The 18,647-nt window shown below is 39.4% G+C and overlaps 1 protein-coding gene across 2 annotated transcripts in view; it reads left to right on the top strand.

The window, feature by feature from the left end:
- The window catches only part of hs3st1l1 (heparan sulfate (glucosamine) 3-O-sulfotransferase 1-like1), a 42,896-nt gene extending 24,702 nt beyond the window's left edge, over positions 1-18,194 (top strand). The window contains exons 1-2 of one of the 2 annotated variants that reach the window (XM_017463160.3): positions 10,728-11,030; positions 16,708-18,194. In XM_017463160.3, the coding sequence (XP_017318649.1) occupies positions 16,913-17,842 (930 nt within the window). In that variant the 5' untranslated portion in view covers positions 10,728-11,030; positions 16,708-16,912 and the 3' untranslated portion in view covers positions 17,843-18,194. Of the gene's footprint in view, positions 1-10,727; positions 11,031-16,707 lie in introns of those variants that run through there. The other variant, XM_017463159.3, reaches the window with a different exon arrangement.
- The last annotated feature ends 453 nt before the right edge of the window (positions 18,195-18,647 follow it).

The following is an 18,647-nucleotide window of genomic DNA, read 5'->3' as shown; positions in this document are numbered from 1 at the left end:
ATTTTATTTAGCTACATTATGCTGTCTGAGCACTAGGAAAGCTTAATTATATGGACATCACTGAGGAAACAAGAAGCACTGAACAGGGAAAGATGCACAGTAATGATATGGTTGTTAGGAAAAGAAGAGGATACTAGACAGAGGGTACAGAGAATAAAAGCATTGGTGGGTGTATACAGTATAAATAGAATTAATGTCTAGTTTTCACAATGTAAAGTGACATTATCTGTCAGCATAACCTAGATTAAGCTAACTGTTTAAAACTAAGGTCTCCGTGTTCCTAAACAACTACAGAAACCAGAATTTTTCATAGGGAATAGCCAAATGCCTTTTTTTGTTGTTGTTGTTTTTTTTTAAAGTATCTCTTCTTCCTCTTACCGTTGATCTTGTTGTGTTCCGAGCACAAGGTACTGGTTGTGGTGTTTTGATTTATGTATCTTTTGTTTGAGGTTCAGCGGTCATGATTGAACCCAACACTAAGAGGATCGATTGTTGGACTGACAGGAAATGATTGGTAAAGCCCTCGCAGATCAATACTGTGTCTCAGGTTTCCCCTCCGTCTCCTTGTCCTCCTTCTGCAGCTTTGTTGAACACAGCCTCTTTTTACTTCTCGAGTTAGCTATTCGACTGCAGTGTGTGTTCATCATAAAGTGTCCAGAGGAGAACAATGCGTAATAAAAATGTGTTATTGGGAAGGCAACCTCTATCGCTCGTATCTCCCATAAAGACTTCAGTCACTTTTACGGGGCCATGAAGGTGGTTGCACTGCTGGAAGGGGTGAAGATTGCATGACTTATGCATGCAGATACTGAAACAAGTGTGCTATATATGAAAGGAACAGGGAACTAAGTTTGTCTGATAAGTCAAATTGAGACTACTTGCGATTAATTTAATTCACCTATCATTGCCAATGGTGGACATCTTGCAACAAGCAGAAAGAAAGCAGTGATGTGTCACTTGGCATCAACAAAATTATCATCCCTCAAATCAAATATTTTGTAGATTGTGGATGATGTCTAGAACTGTGCAGCACATTTTGAAGTATAATTTAAGCTCAGTCAAGCTGTTTCCTTAAATTGAATAACTGCATTAGTCAGTTTGAATTGCTGATATGAAAAATACTCACCGGCTACTTTGGAAATTGCACGAATGTTCCTAATAACCATATGGCAGCAGCTCTATGCATTGCATCATGCAGATACAGGTCAAGAGCTTCAGTTAATGTCCACATGAATCAAACATGAGATTGGGGTAGGAAACGTGATTTCAGTGACTTTGACCATGACCTGTTTGTTGGTGTCTTTCCTGCTTGAAAAACAAAATAAAAAATTTCCTATTCAATGATATCATGCTGCATTACTTTTTTGAGTGAACTAGTAAGCACAAGAACTCCCCTGGTGTAAAGGCATGTGTTGATTGGCATTTCCAAATTGTCCATAGTGTTTGAATGTGTGTGTGCGATTGTGCCCTACAATGGGTTTCTCACACAACAGTTTACACAGAATGGTGAGGGGGTGGGGGGGAATCAAATGAGCACCAGTTCCATCCAGTTCTGCTGACATTAGCAGTCCCCTACTTGATGAGAGAAGTCAGAGGAAAATGGTCAGAAAAACACCTCAGAATGCACAACACATCAAGCCTAGAGTCAGACGGTTTACAACAACAGAAGATCAAATCAGGTTCCACTCTGTCAGCCACCTGAGAGCAGTAATATGAATCTGCAGGGAGCACAGGCTCACCAAAAAACTGGACAGTTGAAGATTGGAAAATGTCTCCTGATGAATCTGATGAATCTCAGCTTCTTTTGCAACAAGCAGATGGTAGGGTTTGGTCAACAGCATTAATCCATGGACCCAGCCTGACTTCTGCCAACAGTTCAGACCGGTGGGGGTCGTGTAATGGTGTGGGGAATGTTTTTGTGTTTTTTTTTGTTTTGTTTGTTTGTTTGTTTGTTTTTTTTTTTTGTTTTGTTTTTTTCTTTTCTTTCTTGGCACACATTTGCTTTTGTGAATCCTATTTTTCTGTCAACAGTTTACCCATCTTGTACGTATAAGAGCATATATCCTCTCCAGTCACCATACCTGAATCCAATAGGGATCCTTTGGGAAGTGGTAGAATGGGAGATTCGCATTATGATTCTGCAGCTGACAAATCTGCAGTACTTCTCTAATGATCTTGTAATGATCAAACCATGTGAAATCCATTCCAAATAATTGAGGCTGTTCTGAGAGTAAATGTGGGTCCTACCCAGTATTAGCATGATGTTCCTAATAAAGTGGCTGGTGAGGGTAAGCTCATTGTCAGCTAATTTTAATAACTGTGTACAATCAGCCTGAGACTAAAAATAATTATTTTCTTTCTGATAATACTGATGTCAACTGAGTACACAATTGCCAGCCTAGATGGCATTAAGCTTTTACATAGAATAATGTGTGTACTAAACTGGGCATTGAGCCGGTTTACCTGCAGCCTGCAATGTCTGGAGTGTAAAAGCTGTTGTCTTGAGTGACTTTGCCATCAGTGTGCCGTTCCAGACATTTATGTAAATGTGCAACAGCAGCAACATGCACTAACAGACTGTTAAGCAGACGCAACCACTCATTCTCCACTCTGTCGCTTTCGTTGACGTTCTCTTGGACTGCACATCCACCCCCTCTTCTCTCTCTCTCTCTCTCTCTCTCTCTCTCTCTCTCTCTCTCTCTCTCTCTCTCTCTCCCTCCTTTGCATCCATCTCTCTCCTTTGCATCCATCTCTGTGTCTCTGTTCCTTCATTCTTCCACTCTCTTTCACAACTCCAGCCAGGATGGAGAAATAGAACATTGTAGATAGTCATTATAGATAAAGGCTGTGGGTGTGATCTGCTTCTCTCAGGAGTGAGATTACAAGCCTGGTGCAGGAAGTTTAGCTCTGATTGCTCTCTCTGCCTGGCGTGTGATGTTTCAAAGTAAACAGCCTTGAATTTCACACAGGTGCTGCTGGCATCTGACCTCTCACTGAGCACTTCTGTCCTCCACACAGACAGATGCACATTGCATACTTTAACATCACAGCTCACTGCAGTTGAAGCGGATGTGTTAAGAACAGACAGGTTCAGAGAGGAAAACCATCTTATTTTATCCTTTAATTAAAACATAGCATCAGCTGTGAGAAGGAGGAAACTATTGCACAGAGTTTGCATGGTCTGCCCATGCTTTGGAGGTTTCCTCTGTGTACTTCAGTTTCCTCTACCAGTCCAAAGTCATGCACTGATTGGCAGTTTCACATTGGTCATAGTGTGTGAATGTGTGTGTGATTTGTGCCCTGCGATTGGTTGTCCCCTGCCTTGTGCCACGAGTTCCCTGGGTTGGGCTCCAGGCTCCCTGCAACCCTGTGTTTCTCATGTTCTCCCTGTGTGGGTTTTCTCTGGGTTTCCTGGTTTCCTTTCACCACCCAGACCCATGCTGGTTAGTGCATAAGCTAAGCTAAATTGCCTCTAGCTATGAATAAAAGTGCAAATTTGTGTACACGGTGTGCTGTGATAGACTAATGCCCACCCAGGATGTGTTCCTATTCCAGGATAGGCTCTGAATTCACCATGACTCTGCCCAGGATAAATCAGTTATTGAAGATGAACGAATGAATGAAGACTATTTTGCAAGGCGGTGGCAACTACTAAAGATTTTTGTACCAGTAGACACGTTAATCAGGATGTCTGTGCGACTGTGTGTGAGCAGTCTCTTTGCTCACTCATATGTCCTGGCTCACATTGCATAGTATCTGGACAATGACAAATTAGAGTTCAGCTAAATATTTTATTATACATTACCCAACCTGATATCAGGCTTGCTAGTGACATTGGCTATTGGTTTATACAATGCTAGCTAATGTTGGTTAACTTGCTTGGTTTTAATTATAGTGTGTGTGTGTATGTAATTATATATATAAAATATATAAAACAGCCTTGTCATGTGTATATAGCAGTTTTAGTTAGCTAGTTACTGAACTGAACAATAGCTTAAGTTAATTAGCTATTGCTGGTGAGGACAGACAAAGCTAACTCCTATGGTAGTGTGGTGTTCAGGTAGCTGGGTAGCTAATTACCAAATAAGGATGTCAGTCTTGTTTCATATGTATACACACTTGGTTTTAGTTTTTAAGTCTGATCTGTACTGTGTTTCCAGTGCTTGTTTCGTCCTGGTGCAGATACATGCCATTATGAGAGAGTACTTCTTTCCATATTTGTGTTGTGAGCTACTTAACAGCTCTAGTTCTAAGGTACTTTCAGCTGCTCACAGCAACTAGAGTCCAGTATTTTTCTCTGCCAGGAGTACAGTTTTGGAAATGTATGGGTTTATTCTCCAGCTGTAGTAATGGAGTGATTGCACTGCTTGACAATCAGTATCTCTAACAGATGGTTCCATGCAAATGCAGCCTGTTTTTCTCCATTCTCGAGCACATTTTACTTGCATAGCTTGAAGTCTCACTGAACCTCAACTAATATTTTGGTGGATTTTTTTTTCTTCTTCTTTTAAATACCCAGGTACGAACCCCATTCTAATGATAAACAAATTGATGTCCTTGATGCACTGACTTAATATAATATGAATGAATCATAATCCATAGTGTAATATAGATCTCTTCGATCCACAACTTGTATTCAGTTGTACACAGAGATCCTAAATCCAGTATGTGCTTGTGTGGTTTATGCTGCTCTGAGAGTTTCTGAGTCAGCAGTAAAGAGGCAATGTTATAGTACCTCACTAAACGATCAGCTAGATCCCATCAAACATTTAATGTCTCCCTATCCATACAGCACAAAAAGAGCTGGTTTTTTTTTTTTAAGTTGAGGAAGAATTCATTTATAATGAATGTGCCTATGCCTAAGAGGGGAAAGACTGTGGATAGGTAGAGGGAGCAGTGCACCAGGTCTCTTTTAATTATAGATAGAGAGATGAATACCATAGTCTGCTGTGTAATTGCCTATTGATGTGCAAAAAAAAGAAATCTCATTACTTACCTGTGTGGAGTTCAGCATTACAAATTAGGGCATTTTTATTGGGGGACAAACCTCCATGTTCCAAATGAAGCCACAACAAGCAAAATATCTGGTTGCAATGAACCATATTTTGTTCAGGTTTTGCATATTTTTATTTTGGTATTGAAGCACTTCTCCAAACTCTGTATTAAAAGGCTGGACTAACAGTGTCACCAAAAGGCTGATCAGTCACTATTAACGCTTTTATCATTGGACTAGTACACTGTAGCACTATACACAAGGCTCTTGTATGATTGCACTATTGTTATACTATTGTTATTCTCAGTTACATCTAGAGCTCTACCCTAACCCTCTTTAAGTTGCTGTCAATCATACAGCTTCTGATCCAATTGAACATCACCCATATAGCCCTTTCTACAACAGTGCGTTAGTGCTTGATCTCTTTGATCAGATTTCTCTGCTTGGCACACAATCTAATCAAAAAGATTTGTGTGCTCATTTTAATGCAGTTACAACATCCGAATTCTCTTTTGAGATTTCTTTCTAAAGGATGATACGTCTGCTGCATACATCAGAACTGTGTTTATCCTACAGAGAGATTTAATTCTATTGCCAGCTTGCCCGCCAAGTGAAAGGACAGTAAAAGCAAGCAAACACAGATGTTTCCGTTCACGTTCAAGCCTGATCCCTTTGAAAACTTGTAAAATTCATATGCTAGATGCATTTCAGTGCCAGGTGTGAAACAGGCCTGATGTTTATCTCAATTAAAAACACTTCCTGATTAATTGTGCGCATTCTTTAAGAGCCACATGGTGTGAGTTAGGAAGGAGAGTTGAGGATCTGCTATACTTCTGCCTCTGTTCACAAAGAATTGCATCCATTAATGTGAAATTTACAGTTCATTTTATTTAAAAAAAAAAATAATGTTAAAAAAAAAACTCATAAAGGTTCTTTCACTCAAAAATAAATCCAACCCATGCATCAACATGTACAACTGATATGAAGAAGTACTGGGTACTATTAGTACATTTTCAGATGCAAATTTTGTCCCTTACCACATACCACCACGCAGACCCTCCCTGCATCATTATGGGCTTTGTTATGGAAATCAAGTGAGGAGGTAATTTAATGTGATGATTGCAGTTTAGCATTTATATTTAATGTTCTATGAAAACTTGCATTAATAATACAGAATAAACTGAAGACATGTCTAAGTCTGTTAATCATAATGTGCCTCACTTGACCACTTGGTTCAACTCAGCCTTAGCAACATTAGGAAGTATCCTAAGTATTTATATTTATGACTTTTTTTTTTTTTTTCTTTCCAAAGAATACAGTAGGAATTATAAAAATGAATATAGTCAGATAATGCAGTGAGCATTGATGTTTAACATGTGTATAAAAGGAATTTAGAAGTCTTTTCAATCACCATGCAAATGTTCTTAGTCAGACGATGCAGTGGAAAGATTCATTTGCATAAAGGTGAGCTCTGCAAAATCTTTGAGCCAGATTAATAGGTGGACACATTCCTCATTGGAAAACTTCATTATCTACGATGCACACGTCCCTGACGTCAATAGCACCTCGATACACTTACCGGTGCTGTTAGCCAAGTTAGCATTGGCTCTGGCAGTGATGAATTGCAAGCACACTTTACACGATGCGCGTTTGCTTATGTGAAAGTTTTTACATTGATGCCAAATGGCTTATATGTATATAAAGGCAATATACAGTGTGTGTGTGTGTGTGTGTGTGTATATTTATATGTAATATCTGTGTGCATGATTTGGTTTGGGTCCATCTGTATGTGTGCTTGGGTGTCTGGACCATCATTTTGGGAAATATAGTAGTTGTACAAATATAGTGATTGTGTGTGTTCCATCATTTAGGAATTCAGCATCATAATCTGAAAGAGATAAAAAAAATAATAATAATAAAAAAAATTTCTTTGAACCTCCCCCACACAAGCATTTTTTATTTATCACATACTCTAAATAACTAATATAAGTGACCAGTCGTGCCTGTTTGCTGATATCTGGGTCACTGGAATGTGAACAGTGCTGAGAACAATAGGGTGCATGAATATGTCATGCAGACTGGGTGTGAATCAGGGCAGATACAATCGCAGGTGTCCAAACACCTTTTCCCTCGCTTTCTTACTCCCACACATGCAGTGCAACATTTGGTGTCAAAATCTTCCAGAACCTCTTTGTTTTTGGGATCGGCCGAATTACTGAAAGGAACGAGTCATTTCAAATGGTGTCCATAGTAACCACTGCGCAAACTGGCGACTTTTATATTTGATTTTGTTTTGTGCCTGTTACTTTAATATTATTTTGATTGTTAAAATGATTGATTTGAGTAAAAGTTGCAGTGTTCTCTATATTTCATTAAATATTTCTCCCTTGGGCACACTGGTGCATCGACTTCTCCTCTGATTTCTAATTGGCTTGCTTCCTAGGTTGGGATCATATATTGTGCAGACACAGAATTCTGATGTTCACTGATTTGCAGATTGTTCTATGCTTTTAAGTCTTGTGCATAATCTAAATGATCCTATTACCCCACCATTAAGGGACAACTAATTATCCTAGTTTACAAGTTGTTTTTGAGGTTCATGATGTGCCCTAAATTATAGAATGATCCAAAGCAGTTGGATCAAATCATTATAATGTTTCAGTAATCTGCAGGAGCAGTTAGTAACAAGCATATCAGTATTGTAATGGTATTATATTTTTGTGTCTTTCTTGCCCTATAATGTCGTTAAAACATCTTTTTGGTATCGTGTAAGATCTCCATTTACTTGCACACTCCAGAAATAGCTTGATTTCAATCTTTTTCTCATTGCCACCAAATGTTCCATGCTTTTAGTAGTCAAAATAAAGAGCTGGCCTTCTGCCTGGCTCAACCTTTCTTCCCAGAGCCATACCGTTTTATTCAGAAGCTATTAAACAGCACTCAGTCTATTCTAAAGTTTTAACGGTTATTGTCAAGGCTAACAATGATTAGTGTGCGCAAACACAGGACTAAGCACACAGTATTTATCATTATAATACAGTCGATGCTCCACACATACAATGTTCCATGCTTTTCCAGGAACCCATCACTGCCTCCATTAGGATTACCCAGCAGTGGCATGAACTTTAAAGACCTGAAGTATTGCTTGAATAGGGTTATGTGAGCATGGATGAGCTGCTGATTCTGTCTAGTGCAGTGATCAGAAGGGTAGAACTATTTAGGATGGTAAAGGTTAAGCCAACACCCACCAGGTGGTGCTACAGCTATAAACTTCTTCCCAAGAGAATAAGCTGTGATTAAAAGCACAATGTTTTCACACCTGCCTCATAGGCCCTTATACGTACTCAAACACACTCGTGCACCTTTTTGTCTGGCGTTGTTGAGTGAAATTCAAGTGGTGTTTTATAGCCCTACTTGCACTTTTTCCTAAAGTAGGAAAAAGTAATTACCTGAGGTAAAGAAGTTGCATGCAAAGCATAATCAGAAATGCAGATTTGTTCGAGAACAGTGGTATTTTTGTGGCCTCTCTTTATGACTTCTTCGGATGCTTCCAGAAATATTTTTCCCTCCGTTCTAACCATGCCGTTCTCATCAAAAATAAATCATCTTGGGTTTGGATCTCGGTGCTATTTCAGCCTTTTACGTTAGGAGAATCTTTCTTTCTGTAGCTCTGAAACATTGTAGCATGTGTGCAATGCCTGAAACAGTGTTTTACATATGCCATGACATAAAATGTAATTTACATTACATTTTTGCCACATAGAAGTGACCCACAGTACAAACTAAGAATAGAGCTGGTTAGGCTTGTGCGATATAAGAATTTAAATGTCTATACTTAATTGCCATGATATCCAGTCAAATTTACTCTGTTAATATTACCAGAACTGGGGGGGCACAGGGTTTTCACTGTGCTTCAGGGGTTTCCTCCGGGTACTCCGGTTTCCTCCCCTAGTCCAAAGACATTTGTTGTAGGTTGTTTGGCATTACCAAATTGTTTGTAGAGTGCGAAAGTGTGTGCGCAATTGTGCACTGCGAAGGGTTGGCACCCTGTCCAGGGTGTCCCCTACCTTGTGCCTCGAGTTCCCTGGGATAAGCTCCAGGCTCCCTGCAACCCTGTGTAGGATAAGAGGTATGGAAGATGGATGGATGGATATTACCAGAACTGCCTAAAATTTACTCATTTTGTGCTAGAGCTCTGAAAATTAACAGCAGAGTATGCTAGTATGATTCATCACTTAACATATGCCAGCAGGATGATCAACATATGAATCTGGATTTACACTTATGGCATTTGGCAGACACCGTAAGCCAGATAGACTTGCATTTATGTCATTTTATGCAACTGTTAATTTAAGGGCAGTTAATTTGCTCAAGGGCCCTGGAGTGGCAGTTTGGCAGAGCTTGGATTTGAACTTCTGTTCAGAAGTCCAGTGTCTTCACCATTGCGCTACCATAATCCAATAACGATTTGTGCAAATGTTTTCCAGGTATTAATGCTCTGATGCACTCAACTAATCTCGCTTTCTGTCAAGATAAATGGAGAATGATTTGAGTTGATTAGTGAGAAATAAAATCTCAGTGATTACCTTGGCTAACATTGGACATGTATAAATTTAACATTAGTTAACTATTTTTATGAGGGATGCCCCTGAAATATTTCATCTGGAAATAGTCAAGAGAGAAAAAGGATGAAGATTTTGACCTAAAACATAAAATACATTAAATAGGCCTACGACAATGTGCCAGATCAAACACTTAATAATTTTAATGGTGATGATAATTAGAAGGTGATTGAATGTTGTTTTAGTAGTTTGACAGACCATACAGGATTTCAGAGTGTTTTTTTGTGATTGTTGTGGCCAAAAATGCTTGCTTTTGCTGTGGCTTTTTTCAAATTTTTTAATGCAAGTTTTTTTGTGCTTTTTTTCGGGAAAACTACTTGAATTGGCGAAATTGCATGAAATAGTTTTGCACGGTCTTCTGCGTTGATATTTGTTGGTAAATGAGACCTTTTAACTGTTCGACGCACATGAATCAAAGAGGGCTTTGGCTGAATGCACATTCTGATGTCACATGATGAGTTTTTTTTGGGGGGGGACTTTTTGGTCCAAATCTGCAGTAATTGTTAAAAATTGCAAGCTCCTTTGAATATTGCGGTGTTTTCTTGATTTTGTGAAATTTATGCAAACTCTGCAATATCCCGGAGGGACTGGTTTGACATCGTTAGTACTAAGGACGTTTTGAGCGACGGATCAAGAGTGAAAAATGTTGGGAAAATGTTTACTATGCTTTACTGCAGAATGATCTAAAAATCTTACATCCAGCTCAGTTTTTCATGATTGGTGCTGCCGGCAACCAGTTCCCAACTACACAGCTGGTAATATCATTATGACCTCCTGTATTCTGTGTAAACCTGAAGTGGCTTAAGGCTGCATGATTAAACCATTTATTATGATTCTCTAAAATGTTAAATAGTGAGCAGGGAAAAATCAATATTGCGCAAGCTTAAAGCTATTAAATGAGCTGAATGTAATACAGAAACAAGTGTGAGATGAGAAGAACAGGGAGAACCACGGAGATGCAAGGCCACTTTATACTTTATTCACAAAGCTACCAAAATGCAAACGCTCCATAATAATAATTTGGAAATAAAATGAGTAACTGTGATGAAAACAAATTACTTGCGCGGGGGGGGGGTAACAGACACACTCTGAGGACGAGAGCTAAGGGTGTCTCTGCAATAATATTATATGCTTTAGGAAGAACTTTATTTTCAGGTGTGTACTGGAGATTGTGGGGAAACTGCACAGAGAAAGGAAGAAAGGGAGAGAAAGAGTGTTGTCACTGATGAGTAGGTGGTGAAGCTTTATTGGTTGCATTGTATGCTTTTGTTAAGGGCTTGAACTTGATGTGACCAGCTAGAGGGAGCAGCGAAGCGATAAGGAGTGAGGCTTACATGTTCTGTTTAAGTGTGCGCTGCATAACGAAGGTGTTTGTGTATGCAGAAATGAAGGGCATGACATGGATGTGAGAATCAGTGAGTGTTTGCATTTCTCAAAAAATTTTGAATCATTTGATCAATACATTTAAATATGCTGTAAGTGATCACAGGAAAAGTCTAGTCCTGCGTGAGTCAGTCATTAATCTGATGTAAACCTCTGTAGTTGTCACATGAAACACCACAGAAGGAGGATGTGACTTAAAAATTCTAGCTTTCTGTTCCATTTTGGAAATATGTAGCCTTTCTCACTGCTTTGGAAAAAAGAAATCTATTGAGCCCTGTTTGGATGGGATTAGATTTTAACATGGAACTGTAGTATTTATATTATTTCTGTATTTCCATCCACATCAACCATTTATGTTTTTCTTCCTCCCATAAGTAAATTAGGCCAAATTTCCTATCATCTTGTATTGTCTAACATTAGATGCTGACAAGTAAATATGATTGTAAATGATCCAGTAATATTCTCTATATTCCAAAATGCATAGAAATCAGCATATGTACTAAGATTTTTATCATGGAGAGATTGCAGCTGTCACACAGAGAATATGTTCCTGTCTGGATAGGGCTATTGTCCTTTGTCACCATTTTGTGGATGTACTGTGAAATTAGGCCTATGATAATGACTGACCTTGACTCAGCTCTTGTTTCTCTGTTTGCGCACATGCTCAGTTGTAGGAAAATGAAAGGCGTCAAAGTACCCATATATATCTTTAATCTCAGATAAGCTATGAATGCTGTTTACTTGACAAATTGAAGAAGAAGAAAAAAACAGTTTGATGGCTTTTTTTTTTCCATGATGCTTGTGAATGCTGAAAGTAGTAAAATAAAAGATGTTTGTGCACATGCCAAAAGCTGAAGGACTAAGGAATGATAAGGACTTGATAAGGAGTGGGGTTATTTTAATGATAAGGAGTGGAGTTATTTTGAAAATGATGGTATTAAGCATGTGAGTGCACTGTTAGTGCCCTGGTAAAGACAACTTAAAAAGTGAATGATTTCTCTGAAGTGAAGGGCACATGTCAGGTAGAAATGGTGAAAGGAGGTAGAAAGAGAGAGAGAGAGAAAATGAAAACGGAGATAGAAAGGTTGAAGAAAGGATTAAATATGTGTATGCTGTCTAGCTTATCTATGAAATGTACCGTTTGTGTACCAAGTGGAGTTCTAAGTTGAGTTCAGTAGATTTTCAGCCATCTGTGGTCATGGCTCCATGAGAACACAGTTTACAGAAGCCTCGGTAGGTGGGAAAGATTGTTTAGTTCCTCTCTCCCTGTTCCTACAGTGTGAGATAAACTACAGCCATCATTTAGAGAAAACTGGAGGGGGGGAAAAACAGAAAGAAAAGAGGGCAGAGAGAGTGTATTGTTATGAGCATAAGTGATGAGATGCAGCGAAGGATCAGGGAGGTGTGAGCTCCCAGAGGCCTGTTTTAGTTGGTCATTACTGGAGTTCTCAGCAGAAACAAAAGAACATGACTGTGCTTGGGATATTTCTGTATTGTGTTCTATAGTGTGTGTGATATTTAAGCTCGCATGTTTACTTTTCTGTATGTTGCTCAGCATTGCATTATTATATATCCTCTATATTCATTTTGAATAATGTTCCCTAAACTAAGTGCAGACATTTAATATTCGAATAAAGCTTGGTGTTCTAAAGTTGACTGTTAGGGCAAGTTCACTGTAACACACACTGAATTAATGTTTTATGCCAACAGCCTCTAAATGAGGCCTAATTTGACTCTTCTCTAATAGAGGTGGGAATCTCTAATGGTCTCACGATTTAATTCAAACACAATGTGATAATCAGTTTCTTTATGCATGTTGTATATCTTATGGATTTTTTTTATATATAGCCAACATTGATTTACAGTACGACTGCTTGATAACATTAAAATTTCATTTTCATTTATTATAAAAACATGATTTATATAAGGGTGTCAGAATTAATACTTGTTTATATACAGTCCCCTCTGAGCATATTGGAATGGCAAAGCCCAGTCTTTTTTTGCTACACACTGAAGACATTTGGGTTTGAGATCAAAAGATGAATGAGACAGTGGATCAAAATTTCAGATTTTGATCCCATTTTTCAAGTGGTCAAAAATATAGGAACACGTGACTGACAGGTGTTTCGTGTTGCCCAGGTGTGTCCTGTTTACATTGATTGTTTAAACAATTAATTGCTCTGAATATCTGCTCGTGGTTTGAGCCATGGACTTTGCCTGAGAAGACTGTATTTGTTAAATGGAAAAACCAGAATGAAGACTACAGAGCGGCCCATGGGAGAAAAGTAAACCATTATGAAGCTGAGAAAAGAGTGTAAATCAATCCGCGCCATTGTGCAGGCATTGGGCATAGCCAATACAACAATCTGGACTGTTCTGAAAAAGAAAGAAACCACTGGTGTACTAACAACCAGACATAGAACAGTTTGGTCAAGGAAAACAACAGGTGTTGATGGCAATCACTTGTGAGAGCTATGAGGAAAAACCCAAAAACAGTCAGTAACATTTGACCTTCACAAGGGTGAAGGTATCACAATTCACCATTTGAAGCAGAAATATAGAGGCCAAACCACACGATGTGAACCACACATCAGCAGTAAGAATCAGAAAGCCAGATTGGAATTTGCAAAGACATAGAGATGAGCCTCAAATGTTCTGGAACCAATATTAAGAAATAAAGCATCTGCTCATGATCCAAAACATACATGCTCATTAGTCAAGCATGGTGTACGTAGTATCATGGCTTGGGCTTGCATGGCTGCTTCTGGAATGAGTTCACTAATCTTTATTGATGATGTAACTCATGATGGTAGCAGCAGAATCAATTACGAAGTCAGCAGAAACATTTTGTTTGCCAATTTAGAGGGAAATGCATCCAATCTAATTGGGAGGAACTTCATCATGCAGCAGGACAATGAACTAAAACATACTGCCAACACAACAAAGGACTTCATCAGGGGAAAAAGTGGAAGATTTTAGACTGGCCAAGTCAATCACCAGACCTTAACCCAATTGAGCATGTATTTCACTGCCTGAAGAGGAGACTGAAAGGAGAAAACCCCCAAAACACACAACTGAAAGAAGCTGCAGTACAAACCTGGAAAAGCGTCACAAAAGAAGAATGCAACAGTTTGATGTCGTCACTGGGTCGCCAGCTTGATGCAGTTATTGCAAGCAAGGGATATTCAATCAAATATCAAGTTTTATGTACTTTAATTTAGTTCAAAACAATCTGCTCCTATACTTTTGCTCATCTAAAATTGGGTGGTCTTACACCAAAGCTGCCATGTTTTAAGTAGTTTAAAATGTCTGGCTGTAAATATCAGTCAATAAAAGCATGTCATATCATATGCATTTTTTTCTTTACCTCAAACCCAGATGTCTCTAGTGTCTAGCAGAAACAAAATAATTGGCCTTGTTGTTCCAATACTTTTAGAGGGGGACTGTATTTTTAACCATGTATCAGTGTTTTAATTAACTTTTAAAGTATATCTCATAAAAGTGATATTCCATGTAATTAATTATTCATTTCCAACAGGCACTTATGGGAGTCACACTTTTAATGTATTGGTTCTGCAACACCATTAGGTTATTCCCCATGTACTGAGCACATAGTGAATAGGAAGCGATATGGAATTTAGACCAACTGAATTAATTGTGCATAATTAGCCCTGGTTCACGACAAGAAATGTAAAATTTAGCTGAATGACAGTGAAAAAGAAAATCCTGCTCTGGGTAAATAAATAAAAATGAAACAATACAAGTATGCCTCATCATATATATTTTTTGTATTTATGAATGACCTGTTTAAAAACTAAATGGTTTAAATAATGAAATGAAATTTCAGAAAAAATGGTTAGACCCATCCTACAATTCATTTTTACTCAGAAATATAGGTGCTGTTTTATTTTTTATATTTCTATTGTAAATGAAAAATTAAAAGTATGTGCACGAGTCAAAGTAAAGAGTCATAAGTAAATGTCTATTCTCTCTCTCAACCTAAGGGCCACTGCATATGAAGAAACTTCTTTCTTTTTTTTTACTGGCACCACTGAATATTAAAATCTGCTTTTTTTCCCCCCTTCTCAGTGTACAGATTTTCAACTAACACACACACACCTTTGCTAATTTATTCCTCACTATTACACACCAGTTAGACCATCTGTAGTAGCAGATACCAGGATTTATTAAGCTTAATATCTTTAATTTGCTGGCCTGGTCCCTTTATGCAGAGAATGATTAGCTAATTATGTTCTTTGGGAGCAGATGTGACATAAATATAGATTTAAAAGAGAGACTATTAACTGGTGGTTTTTCTGTAGTTCACACTGATATCTGCAAGAAGACTAACCCTATGCTTAATCTCCTGATTCACAGTTTGGTCCTGTGCTGATTCAGGCAGACTTGCCATATAATTTCTAAAGTGACGAAGTACAGCCTGAAAGAAATATCTGGACACAGATAAGTGTACAGAGCCATGGTAAGCTGTTTTAAATTAGACAGCAACTCATCCCTTCTTCTGGCTGTTAGTATTGGCACTGGCAGCTCCTTTGCCATTGTATCACTGACAGGCAGGCAGCCATGTCACTGTGCGTTACCCCATTATCACAGTCTTCTCCTCACACATCTCTCCCAATCCTCCTCCTCAAACACAGCTGAGTGTAACCCAGGCAGAGGCAGGTGTCATTTGCAGAGCACTGAAAGACATTCTTAAGGCGGTGAAGAGTCTAACCTCTTCAAAAGAGCTGTGTGTGCCATTGAACAGCTAATTAACTTAATTGTTGGTTTATTTGAATCAGGGTGTAATGATCCAGCGTGCAGTAACTGATGAAAGTGAGAACGGAACATCTGGTACATCTATGGCTGAGGCAGCATGCTGCTCTTGCTCAAAGTTGAAATCAAGGCTTCTCTTTGAAAAATCAAAGCTGTTCAGTATTAGTGTGTACTGGAGCTGTGAGGTTTAATCAACTTTTAGTGTGGAGTAAAAATACCATGAAAGTGACCTTTAACTAGGGGAATATTTTGACTTGGAGGTGCTGAGTGTTTAGTCTAAACAGAATAACTGTTGCATTTTTCACGGTCCGGGATTTGATGAAGCATAAAAAGCAGATGTGGTAAATCCATATATTTGCATACAAATGCTAGATTGTTAAACTGGTGAGTAGGCATTTTCTTTGAGCTTCTTGCTTTCTCTCCCACTCTTTGGTCTTTTTTTTTTTTTTTTTGGCCACAGTTCAGGCTTTGATCCTGCCCTGTTTTGAACTGTGGTGAATAAATAAACCTCTTTAAGTGAGCAAGAAAAAGAACCGGTTTACTCTCGTCGGATCATAGGGTTGCATGTTTTTCCTTTCATTTAAAACAGTTTTTTATATATGAATTTTTAGGACAAATTTGAAGTGTATTGATCTGAGAGAAAATCACAGCAGGGTAATTTCATCTAGGGTGCTTTGGCCTTGTTGCTCTGGAAGTACACCATGCTTTGTCACTGCCATTTCCTACCAGGAACTGATTGTAACTGCTCCAGTAAATTTGAGCCAAATATTTTCTTTCAGTAAAAGCATGAAGGAAGGTTTTTGTATGCTTCCCATGGAACATGTGCTTCTGTTATCTTGCTGATAACTCTTAAAAACACTGGTCTGATGGCCTTCTCTACCAGATCAAAATGTATCTCTAATGTCTCCTTTCATTTTTTTTTTCTTACTTTGACAGATTTCTTGCAGACCAGAGGTTACCCATCCTCCTCTTTCTCCTGCCCACCCAAGATGGCTTGCCAGGAGTGCCATTCCATGCTGCCAGCCTGACTGTGCCCCAGCTCTGTGATCTCCCTGAGACTTTTCCCCAGTGCACTGCTACAACGCCGCAAATTACCATTCCCATCTGTTGGCTGCCCTTCTCCCTGCTGCTCTCCCTGTCAATGGCTGCCTTGCTGGGATCTGTGTTCCTCTTGGTCCTACAGACATATGCTGCTCCTCCAGAGTTTATCCAGATGTGGCCCAGTGCCCCAACCTCAGGCCCTGGATATCTGGCTAATGAGACAGTCACCCCCTCCCTGGTGCCCCCACCTGGCACCAGCAAGCACCTCCCTCACAGCATCATTATTGGTGTCCGTAAAGGTGGCACACGTGCACTTCTGGAGATGCTGGACATTCACCCTGAAGTAGCAGCAGCAGCTACAGAAGTTCACTTCTTTGACTGGGATGAAAACTATGCCAAGGGCCTAGAGTGGTACCGTGACCTTATGCCGTATTCATACCCTCACCAGATCACTATCGAAAAGACTCCAGGCTACTTCACTTCACCTTCAGCTCCAGCCCGTATCCGTGCTATGAACTCCTCGATCAAGCTCCTGCTAATCTTGAGAGACCCGGTTGAGAGAGTCATCTCCGATTACACACAGGTGTACTTCAACCGGCTGGAGAACCACAAGCCTGTGCATGCCATAGAGGACATGCTGGTCAGGAACGGGGCTCTTAACACACGGTACAAGGCCATTCAGCGTAGTCTCTATGATGTGTATATGAGGAACTGGCTCCTGCACTTCCCTCTGGAGCAGATCCATATTGTTCATGGGGACACACTGATTCATAACCCTTTGTCAGAGCTGCAGAAAGTGGAGAAATTCCTGGAGCTGCCACCACGGATAGTAGCCTCCAACTTCTACTTCAACCAGACAAAGGGCTTCTACTGCATCCGCAGCGATGGCAGAGAAAGATGCCTGCATGAGTCCAAAGGGCGACCTCATCCTCCCGTGAACAGCACCGTTCTGGAGCAGCTCCGCTCCTACTTCCGCCAGCACAATCACAATTTCTACCAACTGGTCGGACACACTTTTAACTGGGGCTAGTGCTGGGGAATATCTGAGCCTGTCCTAGGTTCCTTGCCAACTAATATATTTATTGGCTGATTATCAGTAATGTTGAGCAAGGGTGCAGATGGATGCCTTTTGAACTCTTATTGTGACTGCAGAATAACTTTGCAATGAGAAAATTGTAATCATTAAGAAAATAATTGAACGAATAATTTATAAATGAATATATACAGTGAGCGCAGCCCAGAGCTTTGATCCTCTATACTATAAGCAAGTTACTGAAGGGAGACTGAAACAAACATTTTTGTGAACTCATGGGCCTTTTTTTTTTTTTCTTCATTTGATATTCTTGTACTTGATAATAAATGGTTCTGTTTCCAAAATTGGAAAGCTGATATCCAGAGTTCTCATTTTTGCTTCTTTAGCTACTTACTGTGTGTGTGTGTGTGTGTGTGTGTGTGTGTGTGTGTGTGTGTGTGTGTGTGTGTGTCGGTCGGTGGGTGGGTGGGTGGGTGGGTGTGTTGGTGGGTGTAAGACCAAGATAGTGACATGGTATTTTATGCTTTGAGAAGTACCAAGGGTAGGAGATGAAAATTATTCAGCAAAGCAGGTAGCCTGGAGCAATGCTTTAGAGGAACAGGAGCCCTTAATAGGCTGAGACGTGGAAGTCAGCGCCTGCAGCCTCAAAATATGAATCATGAGAGTCAGCACAGCTGTGCTTGCTGCACACATGATAAGCAACAAAGCTAGGTTGTTGCTATATGATATCAAACACCACTTTCTGAGCACCAGCAAGTAAAAATGCTATATTAAAACCAAATTCATCCTTACACGTGAAGGA

The sequence above is a fragment of the Ictalurus punctatus genome, chromosome 3 (genome assembly GCF_001660625.3).
Source record: "Ictalurus punctatus breed USDA103 chromosome 3, Coco_2.0, whole genome shotgun sequence".
In the NCBI taxonomy this organism is placed as follows: domain Eukaryota; kingdom Metazoa; phylum Chordata; class Actinopteri; order Siluriformes; family Ictaluridae; genus Ictalurus; species Ictalurus punctatus.
Note: the sequence above shows the minus strand (reverse complement) of the source record. Positions and strands in the feature narration are given on the sequence as shown.